Below are 12,355 nucleotides of genomic sequence, written 5' to 3' on the forward strand. Positions count from 1 at the left end.
CCCAGGAGGGATTCCTTATAAAACCCAGTAGAAATTCCCTATAAATGCAGGAGGAATTCCCTGTCAATGCAGGAGGAATTCCCTGTCAATGCAGTAGAAATTCCCTTTAAGTTAAGGAGGAATTCCCTATAAACCCCAGGAGTTATTCCCTACAAATCCCTGAAGAAATTCCCTATAAAACCCAGGAGGAATTCTCTATAAAACCCAGTAGAAATTCCCCATAAAGTCCAGGAGGAATTCCCTATAAATCCCAGGAGGAATTCCCTATAAAACCCAGGAGGAATTCCCCATAAAATGTAGGAGGAATTTCCTATAAATGCAGGAGGAATTCCCTGTACATCCCAGGAGGAATTCCCTACAAATGCAGGAAAAATTCCCTATAAAACCCAGCAGAAGTTCCCTATAAATCCCAGGAGGAGTTCCCCGTAAATCCCGGAGGAAATTCCCCATAAATGCCGTCGGAATTGCCCCAAGGGCGGGAGCAGGGAATGCAGAGCAGGGAATGCCGGGTCCGTACCGCTCTCGGCCAGCGCAGCCGCCACCTCGTTCAGGGTGGAGTAGATGTTGCAGGCGGCCCAGCGGCACTGAGCCCCCAGCGCTCCCAGCGTCTCCATCAGCACCTGCACACAAACACCGGGAAATCGGCAAAAAAGGGGGGTTAGCTGCAAAAATACCGCGGAAATCGGCAAAAAATGGGGGTTAGCTGCAAAAATAATATGGAAATCGGCAAAAAAGGGGGGGCAGCTGCAAAAATAATATGGAAATCGGCAAAAACTGGGGGTTAGCTGCAAAAATAATATGGAAATCGGCAAAAAATGGGGGTTAGCTGCAAAAATAATATGGAAATCGGCAACATTGGGGGTTAGCTGCAAAAATAATATGGAAATCGGCAAAAAATGGGGGTTAGCTGCAAAAATAATATGGAAATCAGCAACACTGGGGGTTATCTGCAAAAACACCATGGAAATCAGCAAAACCTGGGGGTTATCTGCAAAAACACCAAGGAAATCAGCAAAAATTGGGGTTTTATTTACAGAAACACCATGGCAATCAACAACATTGGGGGTTATCTGCAAAAATACCATGGAAATCAACAAAAACTGGGGGTTATCTGCAAAAACACCATGGAAATCAGCCAAAATGGGGGTTTTATTTATAGAAACACCATGGAAATCAGCAGCATTGGGGGTTATCTGCAAAAATACCATGGAAATCAACAAAAACTGGGGGTTATCTGCAAAAACACCATGGAAATCAGCCAAAATGGGGGTTTTATTTATAGAAACACCATGGAAATCAGCAGCATTGGGGGTTATCTGCAAAAACACCAGTGAGAATGGCCTGTTTGGGGTCAGTTTAGGGGATGAGCAGTGGGAACGCCCAGTTTGGGGTCAGTTTAGGGGATGAGCAGTGGGAATGCCATATTTGGGGTCAGTTTAGGGGATGAACAGTGGGAATGCCCAGTTTGGGGTCAGTTTAGGGGATGAGCAGTAAAAATGCCCTGTTTGGGGTCAGTTTAGGGTAGGAGCAGTGGGAATGCCCTGTTAGGGGTCAGTTTAGGGGATGAGCAGTGGGAATGCCCAGTTTGGGGCCAGTTTAGGGGATGAGCAGTGGGAATGCCCAGTTTGGGGTCAGTTTAGGGGATGAGCAGTGGGAATGCCCAGTTTGGGTTTGGGTTTGGGGCTCTCACCGCTGTCTGTGCCGTGATGTGAGTGCAGCCCACGATCTTGGCTCCGGCCAGGGGCTTCTCCCCCTGAGCTCTCTTCCTCAGAGCCATCAGCGCCGGCATCTCTGCGGGGGAAACGGGAAAAGGAAAATAGGGATGGGGTGGGAACAGCTCAGGAGGAACACCTGGCATCCCCATAAACTCACACAGCTTCGAAACAGCCAAAGCCTCCAGAGCAAACACATCAAAATCCCCAAATCCCAAACACATCAACATCCCCAAATCACAAACACATCAAAATCCCCAAATCCCAAACACATCAAAATCCCCAAATCACAAACACATCAAAATCCCCAAATCCCTCTGGAGTTTTCCCTGTTATGTTCAAATTTTTGCCTCCAGGTGAGGCTGCAGGAAAATCTGCTTTGGGCTGAGGATTTGGGATTTGCTGCTCCACCTCTCCAGCATCCAACACCTAAATCCTGCCCGGCCTTTGCTTTTTTATTTTTTGGAGGTAAACAAGCTAAACCAAAATTGTGACATTTATGGGATGGATTTCATCTTTCCTACTGATTTAACAAAATGAGTTTGATTGCAGAGTACTCCTAACCCTGTACCTCCTTTTCCATCCCCAAAATCCCATGGAAGCTTTCTCATCCCAATAGGAATGGGGTCAAGAACACCTGCCTGGTGTTCCCATGAATTTGCATGGCTGTGGCAGCTTCAAAACAGCCAAAGCCTTGAGAGAAAACCCCAAATCCATCAAAATGACCCCAAATCCTGCTGGATTTTCCCGTTTTGTTCAAATTTTTGCCTCCCAGCTGAGGCAGCAGGAAGATCAGCTTTGGGCTGAAGATTTGAGATTTGCTGATTTGCTCCACCTCTCCAATATCCAAACCCTGTCTGGCACTTGCTTTTTTATTTTTTGGAGGTAATCAAGATAAACCAAAATTGTGATGTTTATGGGATGGATTTCACCTGATTTAACAAAATAACTTCAACCATAGAATAGTCCCTTAATGGTTGTAGTTGGAACCACACAGCACAGCCCTGTAACTCCTTTCCCATCCCCCAAAACCCCACAGAAGCTTTCACACCCCCCAAAATCCCATAGAGGCTTTCACATCCCCTAAAACACCACAGAAGCTTTCCCAACCCCCAAAATCCCATAGAATCTTTCCCATCTTCCAAAACCCCACAGAAGCTTTCCCATCCCCCAAAACTCCATAGGAGCTTTCCCAACTCCCAAAACCCCATAGAGGCTTTCCCATCTCCCAAAATCCCACAGAAGCTTTCCCATCCCCCAAAACCCCATAGGGACTTTCCCATCCCCCAGAATCCCCACAGAAGCTTTCCCATCCCCCAAAACCCCATAGAGGCTTTCCCATCCCTCCAAACCCCCCAGGAGCTTTCCCATCCCAACAATCTGGGGCAGGAGGAGCCCCGAGGAGCAGAGGCGGGAGCCCCTACCCTGCTCGGCGATCTCGATCTCGCGGCGCCCGAACTCGGCCTGTTTGATGTTCTTGACGCAGAAGTCGCTGCTGCCCTTGGAGTTCTTCTGCTGCTTGTCCCTGGGCGAGGTCTCATCGTCAGAGCTGTCCGTGTAGGAGGCAGCTGCAGGGAGCAGGGCGGGTCAGGAACGGGGTAAAACATTCCCAAAACCCCCGGCACCCACAGGGAAGGGGTGGGTGGCCCACAGGGGGTGTCCATCCACCCCAGCTCCTTCCGTCCCCAGCTGGGATCTCTCCCTCTCCTCACAAGGGGAATTTTCCCAGCTGGATTCACCTGGGATGAATTCTTAATGCTCATCAACCTCTACTTCAACGCCACGGCAGAGGTGATGGGATTGAGCACTGCCTGGTTCCCACCGGGGCTCATCTCCACGGCCTTCTCCCACCTCTCTTCCCAAACTTCTCCCACCTCTCTTCCCAAAGCTCTCCCACCTCTCTTCCCAAACTTCTCCCACCTCTCTTCCCCAAAGCTCTCCCACCTCTCTTCCTAAAGCTCTCCCACCTCTCTTCCCAAAGTTCTACCACCTCTCTTCCCAAAGCTCTCCCAACTCTCTCCCCAAAGCTCTCCCACCTTTCTCTCCAAAGTTCTCCCACCTCATTCCCCAAAAATTCTCCCACCTCTCTTCCCAAACCTTCTCCCTCTCCTCCCGAAATTCAGGCCTCCACAGCTCCAAGACATCCCACAAAATGCCTGCTGAGGTTTAGAGCACTTCCAAACCAGCAGAATTGTAATTTCAGACCCTATTTCATCCCAAACAGTCGGGTGAGTTGATGATGATCCCATTTCTGTGGGGTTCCCAATCCTTGGAATGCTCCGTTTTGGTGTTCCCTCACAGTGAGGATGAGCTGCTGCTGCTGCTTGGGAGGCTCATGTGGGATGGTTGGAAGGAACTTCTCCCCTGGGAGGATGATCCACAAGCCTGCTGTGGACTGTCCAGGGAGCTGCTGGCTCCCCACCTCAGGGGATTTTGGGAATTGCTTGGAAAGCTGGGGATCACCGGATCCTGTCCTGAGCCCCATGGGATGGGACTGAGGCTCTGCCTGAAGGGAGGGTGTGGATGTGCTGAATTCACTCCAGGAGCTGTCAATAATCATCTTCCTTCCTTATCAGAGTGCTCCAAACCTCTGATTATGGAATTAGACCAATGGAAGAGCCCTTCATGGAGTTAGAAATCCCCTTTCCTGTCGGATTCCTAAAATCCCATGTACTTGAATAAAATCACATCCATTTTTGATTAGAGTAACGATGGATCAACCACCACTTTGGATCAGCTGAAGGAATCCTTTGTGCCACATCTTCCTGGAATTTGGATTTCGGATTGTGCCACATTTTTGGATTCTCTGGAATCCTCCCCCACTGTGGGAAACCAAACCTCTCCTTCCATCCTCCAGGACTGGCACCAGCAGCCAGAGAAATGCAATGAGCTCCAAATCCCAGCTCCTCTTTCCTCTCCAGGTGACCCTTCCAGGACTCAGCTGGCCATTCCCTCATTCCTCATGGAATTGTTCTGCTCCAAGTCCTTCCTCTCCAGGTGATCCTTCCAGGACCCAACTGGCCGTTCCCTCGTTTCTCATGGAATTGTTCTGCTCCACATCCTTCCTCTCCACGTGACCCTTCCAGAACCCAACTCATCCACACAGCTATTCCCTCATTCCTCATGGAATTGTTCTGCTCCAAGTCCTTCCTCTCCAGGTGAACCTTCCAGGACCCAGCTAGCCACTCTCACATTCCTCATGGAATTGTTCTGCTCCAAGTCCTCATCCACACAGCCATTCCCTCATCCCTCATGGAACTGTTCTGCTCCAAGTCCTTCCTCTCCACGTGACCCTTCCAGGGCCCAGCTGGCCATTCCCTCATCCCTCATGGAACTGTTCTGCTCCAAGTCCTTCCTCTCCACGTGACCCTTCCAGGACCCAGCTGGCCGTTCCCTCATTCCTTAAGGAATTGTTCTGCTCCAAGTCCTTCCTCTCCAGCTCCTGTGGTGCTTGTAAACTGAACCTGGGGCCTGGCATCCAATCCAATGATTTCGTGTCCACCGCAGAGGAATTCTGTGGTGGAACAGCTCCATCCATGATGGCCCTGATGGAGCTGGCCGATACTTTGGATATCTGGGAATGATGGACACGGTGATGGATACTCCTCCTTCCACATCCCCACAGGCCTCTGGAACCCATGGGAGCTGCTCCAGCCAATGTCAAGATTCCCAGTTTCTTTCCACCCCAAACCTGCACCAGGCGAATGGGGCAGCAGGAAGTGGGGGAGGTTCTTGCAGTGCTGATCCTAGCAGCATTCCCAGAGAGCCACAGCATTCCAGTGGCATCCAGGCCTTGAGTGGGGATGGCTTCCAACAGCCCCTTCATTCATTCAGAGTAAATCCAACAATCTTCTACCCTGATCAGCTCCAGTGACATTTCCACAACAAAAACCCCAAAAAAGTTGTTAAACTTTTGGGGCCATGGGGTTGTGCTTCCTGCAGGACCCAACAAGCTCAAGCTTTCCCTTCTGGCTCGTGGGAAGGGTTCCAGGATTCCAAGGAAAAAGCTCAGCCTGGGTGCTGTGGGTGTGCCAGGCTCCCCCAGAGCTGCCCAGCTCCCGATCCCAGGGAATTAGGAGGGAATTAGGCATTGCTGGAATTTCTCCCCATCCTTGCTGAGTGTTGAGCCCCACCTTGCCAACAACCCCTGGGGGCAGCGGGGCTCCAGCTCTGATCCCAATCCCACAGCAGATCCCCAGGGACCAGGAGCCAGGATTAACCACAAAGGGCACCTTGTATAAAACCAAACTCTATGTCAAGGGCTCCAGGAGAAAGGATTAATTAGTTGGAAGAGGATTAGTTCCTTGAAGAGAGTTAATCTGTGTAGAGGTTGCTTAAAAACCAGGGAGTTTTGGTTCTGGGGGTTAAAAGTAATTTTTTGAACGAAAAAATCCTGCCTGGAGTCACCAGATTTTCATAAGCAGGAGGTTCTATACTACTAAATAAATCTAAAGTATAGAAGTGTACATATAATTGCAGTAATTAAATGAATGCTGATAGTTAATATAACAGCAAACCAAATCTCTGAAAGTCAATTTTGCCTTTGCTTTTCTGTAAAATGAAAAACAAGGACTGAAAGGAAAGGATTCCTGTCATTAATTGATGGGACAGTTTAATAAAAATATTCTCCAAAATCGATTAATGAAAAAAAACTTCCTCCCTGGGCTTGGCATTCTGTGAGCTACAGAAAACTGAAACATCAACTGGATTATTTGTGTTACATGTTTGAATCTCCGTCCAGAGAGGCTGAGGATTCCAAATCCCTGGATGTGTCCCAAGGCTGGAGAAGGCCTGGAGCCACCTGGGACAGTGGGAGGTGCTCCGGCCATGGCAGGGGTGGCACTGGGTGGACTCTGAGGTCCCTTCCCACCAAAACCATTCCAGGATTCCATGATTTCCATTATCCAAAAGCAGCAGGTCTCAGGCGACCTCCATCCATGTCCTGCCCCAGCAAAGCCCAGATCAGAGCCTAAACTCAGCCAAGTCTGGCTTTGCTGATATTTGAGGTGAGGGTCCACTCATGGCTGCCTAAATTGGCATCACAAAGGGCAAAAAAGGGGTGGCCTGAGCCTCTTACAGGCACCAAATAAGGACAAAACCGGTTTATGCCCTGTAAAACCTTCCAAAAATATGAAACGTCACCAGGATGAAGTCAGAGGCCTGGAATTCCAGATATTCCTGTCCTAATCCCACCCTCAGAACGTGCCTGTGGTGGGTAACACACAATGCTGAGCACTTGGGTCATCCAGGTGGGCTGACCTAAAAAAATCCATCCATCCATCCATCCATCCATCCATCCATCCATCCATCCATCCATCATCCATCCATCCATCATCCATCCATCCATCCATCCATCATCCATCATCCATCCATCCATCATCCATCCATCCATCATCCATCCATCCATCCATCCATCCATCCATCCATCCATCCATCCATCATCCATCCATCATCCATCCATCCATCCATCCATCCATCCATCCATCCATCATCCATCCATCCATCCATCCATCATCCATCCATCATCCATCCATCCATCCATCCATCCATCCATCATCCATCATCCATCATCCATCCATCATCCATCATCCATCATCCATCCATCCATCATCCATCCATCCATCCATCCATCCATCATCCATCCATCATCCATCCATCATCCATCCATCCATCCATCCATCATCCATCCATCATCCATCCATCCATCCATCCATCCATCCATCCATCCATCATCCATCCATCCATCCATCCATCATCCATCATCCATCCATCCATCATCCATCCATCCATCATCCATCCATCCATCCATCCATCCATCCATCCATCATCCATCCATCCATCCATCCATCATCCATCATCCATCCATCCATCATCCATCCATCCATCATCCATCCATCCATCCATCCATCCATCCATCCATCCATCCATCATCCATCCATCCATCCATCATCCATCCATCCATCATCCATCCATCATCCATCCATCCATCATCCATCCATCATCCGTCCATCATCCATCCATCCATCCATCCATCCATCCATCCATCCATCCATCCATCATCCATCCATCCATCATCCATCCATCCATCATCCATCCATCATCCATCCATCCATCCATCCATCATCCATCCATCCATCATCCATCCATCCATCATCCATCCATCCATCCATCCATCCATCATCCATCCATCCATCCATCATCCATCCATCCATCATCCATCCATCATCCATCCATCCATCATCCATCCATCATCCGTCCATCATCCATCCATCCATCCATCCATCATCCATCCATCCATCCATCCATCCATCCATCCATCCATCCATCCATCCATCATCCATCCATCCATCATCCATCCATCATCCATCCATCCATCCATCCATCCATCCATCCATCATCCATCCATCATCCATCCATCATCCATCCATCATCCATCCATCCATCCATCCATCCATCCATCATCCATCCATCCATCCATCCATCATCCATCCATCATCCGTCCATCATCCATCCATCCATCCATCCATCCATCCATCCATCCATCCATCATCCATCCATCCATCCATCCATCCATCCATCCATCCATCATCCATCCATCATCCATCCATCCATCATCCATCCATCATCCATCCATCATCCATCCATCATCCATCCATCCATCCATCATCCATCCATCATCCATCATCCATCCATCCATCATCCATCCATCATCCATCATCCATCCATCCATCCATCATCCATCCATCCATCCATCATCCATCCATCATCCATCATCCATCCATCCATCATCCATCCATCATCCATCCATCCATCCATCCATCCATCCATCCATCCATCCATCCATCCATCCATCATCCATCCATCCATCATCCATCCATCATCCATCCATCATCCATCCATCCATCCATCATCCATCATCCATCCATCCATCCATCATCCATCCATCCATCCATCATCCATCCATCATCCATCATCCATCCATCCATCATCCATCCATCATCCATCCATCCATCCATCCATCCATCCATCCATCCATCATCCATCCATCCATCCATCCATCCATCCATCCATCCATCCATCCATCATCCATCCATCCTCCATCCATCCATCATCCATCCATCATCCATCCATCCATCATCCATCCATCCATCCATCCATCCATCCATCCATCCATCCATCATCCATCCATCCATCCATCCATCCATCCATCCATCATCCATCCATCCATCATCCATCCATCCATCCATCCATCATCCATCCATCCATCCATCCATCCATCCATCCATCCATCCATCATCCATCCATCCATCATCCATCCATCCATCCATCCATCCATCCATCCATCCATCATCCATCCATCCATCATCCATCCATCCATCCATCCATCCATCCATCATCCATCCATCCATCCATCCATCCATCCATCCATCCATCATCCATCATCCATCCATGCATCCATCATCCATCTGCCATCATGGAACTGAAGTCCTCCATCAGGAATGCCAGTCTCGCTCCTTTCATTAGCAGGAAATTGAACATTTGCACAAGATAATTAATTGCAATTCTGATGTTAATTGCAAGGAGAGCAGCAGAATTCCCCAAAGTTGCTCCAAGTCCTTCCAGCTGTGACTTGGGAGCGGCCACGGTGACATCGGCCAGGATAAGCAGACTCAGAGTCTGCAGAAATAGTCCCAAACATTCCCAGGTGCTCCAGGACCAGATGGAGTTGTGGATTCCCAACAGAGCCTGGGCTGATGTGCCTCTGGAGAGAATGTGGCATGAGCATTCCTGAGTTTCTCCCTTTTCCATGGAAACGCAGTCAGTGCCCGCAGGATGGGTCACCCAAGTGTGCCCAGCCTCTGGGGGGCTCATCCCAACCTCTGGAAGAGACTTTGGAGGTTGCTCCAAGCCTGCAAAGCAGCACGGAGGAAGCAGCAAGCCGGGAGCTGGGAAAGGAGACGAGGAACAGTTGGCATTCCCACAAAAACCGGGATGCAGCCTGGGACTGTGGTGTCCAGGATCAGATCAGAACCTCCATCTTCTGGAGAGAGCAGCCCTGCCCGGAGCTGAGTGACCAGATAACCATGGCTTTTCCAGCTCTGCTCTTCCAAACCTCCTGAGGAATGACAAGGGCTCCTCACAGCCCAGTCCTGTCCCAGCTCGTCTCCAACATCCTCGGCATCGTGGGAATGTGTGGAGAAACACCAAGGAGAGTTCCCAGTTAGGAGGACTTCTGGCCACCAGCCATGAGCCATCAGGAGCAGCTGGAGCTGGAGTTTCCTGAGGTTTTCCAAACTTGCCAGAGCTGAATCAGAGCTTTGAACCTCCCAGGCTGGGCTGGATGAGGCCTGGAGCAACCTGGACTAGTGGAAGGTGTCCTTGACAGCAAGGGGGTGGAATGAGGTGAGCTCTAAGGTCCCTGAAACCACCCAGATTCTCCCCAAATACACCGTGAGCTGCCAAGTATCCCAAAAATCCATCCAGCAGGAGAAACCCCTTCCAAGAGCCCTTCAAAGTCCTCAGAGACTCCAACCTCATGTGCAACAAACCTGCAGAGGGATCCCCATGGATTTGTTCAGGAACAGGAGGGAAGATGATGCTTAAGCAGGAACAAAGTGTGGGAACACTCTTTTCCTGGGGGGATCAGGACAGGGAGGAGAGGAGGGAGTGGAAGGGAGGGCAGAAGCAGCTGCACACCGGGGTTATAAGGAGAGAGCAGGAGAGCACCAGAATAATTTAATTTTCCATCCAGCTGTACAGGACAATGAGGAAAAAGGCAAACCCCTATTTCCATGCCTTCCCTGTGAGCCCAGAGCAGACTGGGAGATGCCTGGACGCACCTGAGCTGTAGCTGTCTGTCGAGGACTGCGAGATGGAGCGGGACAGCGACCGGCGGCCGATCTTGGTCGGGCGCTTGTTGAACTCCTGCTTTTGGTCAGCAAACTGGATCTGTGGAAAGAAATCAGGGATTTTCTGTAAAAAACACAACAGGTCGATCCCAAGAACCCAAAGCCTTGAGCAGACACCAGCACCATCTCAGTCATGGCCCAGAGCACAATTCCTGTTATTTAATGGGGACTGGATATGGTAAATTGCCCACTTTGTTTAATTTCAGTCCTTCCAGCCAAGATTAGAGATGTCACTCCAGGCTGTTGAATTTTGGGAGCACAGATGGCTGGAGAACACAAGTTTTTAGGAGTACACAACAGAACGACACCGGATCAGGAGCAGCCACAGGAAGGGAAAATCCTCACCAAACTCAAGTTACAGCCAGGGCTGTGCCAGGATTAACGCCCTGATCCCGGCGGGACGGGGGCTTTGCACACACACCGGGGTTTATGTTCCTCCTCTAAGAAGCTGCTGGCCTGAAATAACTTCCCTTTTTTGTCCTTTTTCTTCCCTTAATTTAGAACAAATCCCTCCACGGCTGAGCAGCTCCATCACAGGAGGAGGTTATTGGCGTGAAGCGGAGCTGGAGACACGCAGGCATTCTAACAAAGGGGGAATAATTTGGGTTAAATTCACATTTTCCTTTCCCGCATCACCTCTTCAAGGACATCAAGCACACTTCTCACACAATGCAGTGATCCTGGTAATCCAGAGCTCCCTGAGCCCTCACACATCCAAAACCAAGTAAACGACGAAGCAAAAGAAGTCCTGAACCGACTCCAGCAGAATTAGAACCGGACTTAAATAAACCCTGTAAGGTTTAAACCCCTTAAACACTGCCACAGGCTGGGTTCAGCTTTAGCTGAGATAGCCAGGAAGTGGAAGGAAGCACCAGGAAAGGGAAATTCTGGAAGGGGCCAGGTCAAGGCTTGGATCTGCTTTTCTGCGTTGGCCGACGTCCTTTGGGTTGAATCCTTTAGGGAATAGAGAGAGTGGGGCAAAAAGGGAATTTCACACGGTCCCAGAATGATTTGGGTTGGAAGGGACCTTAAGGATCATCCAGTTCCACAGGACACCTTCTCCTGTGCCAGACTGCTCCAAACCTGCCAAACCCACAAGAGCCATGTTCCAGCTGGGCTGGGAATGCTCCAAATGGGATGAAAAGAGAGATTTGGCTCGATCAGCTCCCACCAAAACATCTCTGAGGGCAACAGCTTCAAGGAAAAACTGTGGAGCCTTGAAGAGCTGCAGTTCCTTGAATTTAGGGGTCCAAGCTGCTCTGAAGTGACACAGGAGCTGCTGCTTTCGACTTCCAGCAGGAACAAATGATTCCTGCTGGAAAACCTCACCTGCAGGGGCACAAGGGGTTAATGCAGGTGAGGTTTCACCTTTACATTCCAAATGAGCCACTGCTCATCTGACCTGGGGTTTCCATCACAAAGAGCCACCTTGAGCTACTTCTCTGTGCAAAAAAGGTCTCCTTATCCAAGGTTTTCCTGGAAAACTTCCCCATGCCGACCCCACCAACTCCTCCAGACAGAAGAACAACCCCGGAGCAACGTGTTGGCCTCGACTCTTCATCGCTCCCAAGAGAAAATTAAGGGAAGCTCTCCAGAGATCGGGATTTCCTCCAACCAAGGAGCTCCAGGAATAAGTGACTGGGTGGAAACAGCAAGGAGAGGAGGAAGAAGAGAGAGGTAGCAGAGAAACAATCGCGCTTTTGAGTAGAAAAACCATTATTCTGGTCCCCAGGA

General features: G+C 49.7%; 1 protein-coding gene across 2 annotated transcripts in view; it reads right to left on the reverse strand.

The window, feature by feature from the left end:
- The window catches only part of AHCYL2 (adenosylhomocysteinase like 2), a 67,168-nt gene that overhangs the window by 19,406 nt on the left and 35,407 nt on the right, over positions 1–12,355 (reverse strand). For both annotated transcript variants that reach the window (XM_054630932.2, XM_077179320.1), the window contains exons 2-5: positions 10,553–10,661; positions 3,137–3,280; positions 1,691–1,791; positions 518–620 (exon numbers count right to left, since the gene is read on the reverse strand). In XM_054630932.2, the coding sequence (XP_054486907.1) occupies positions 518–620; positions 1,691–1,791; positions 3,137–3,280; positions 10,553–10,661 (457 nt within the window). The remainder of the gene's footprint in view (positions 1–517; positions 621–1,690; positions 1,792–3,136; positions 3,281–10,552; positions 10,662–12,355) is intronic.

The sequence above is a fragment of the Agelaius phoeniceus genome, chromosome 5 (assembly GCF_051311805.1).
Source record: "Agelaius phoeniceus isolate bAgePho1 chromosome 5, bAgePho1.hap1, whole genome shotgun sequence".
NCBI classification, from domain to species: Eukaryota; Metazoa; Chordata; class Aves; order Passeriformes; family Icteridae; genus Agelaius; species Agelaius phoeniceus.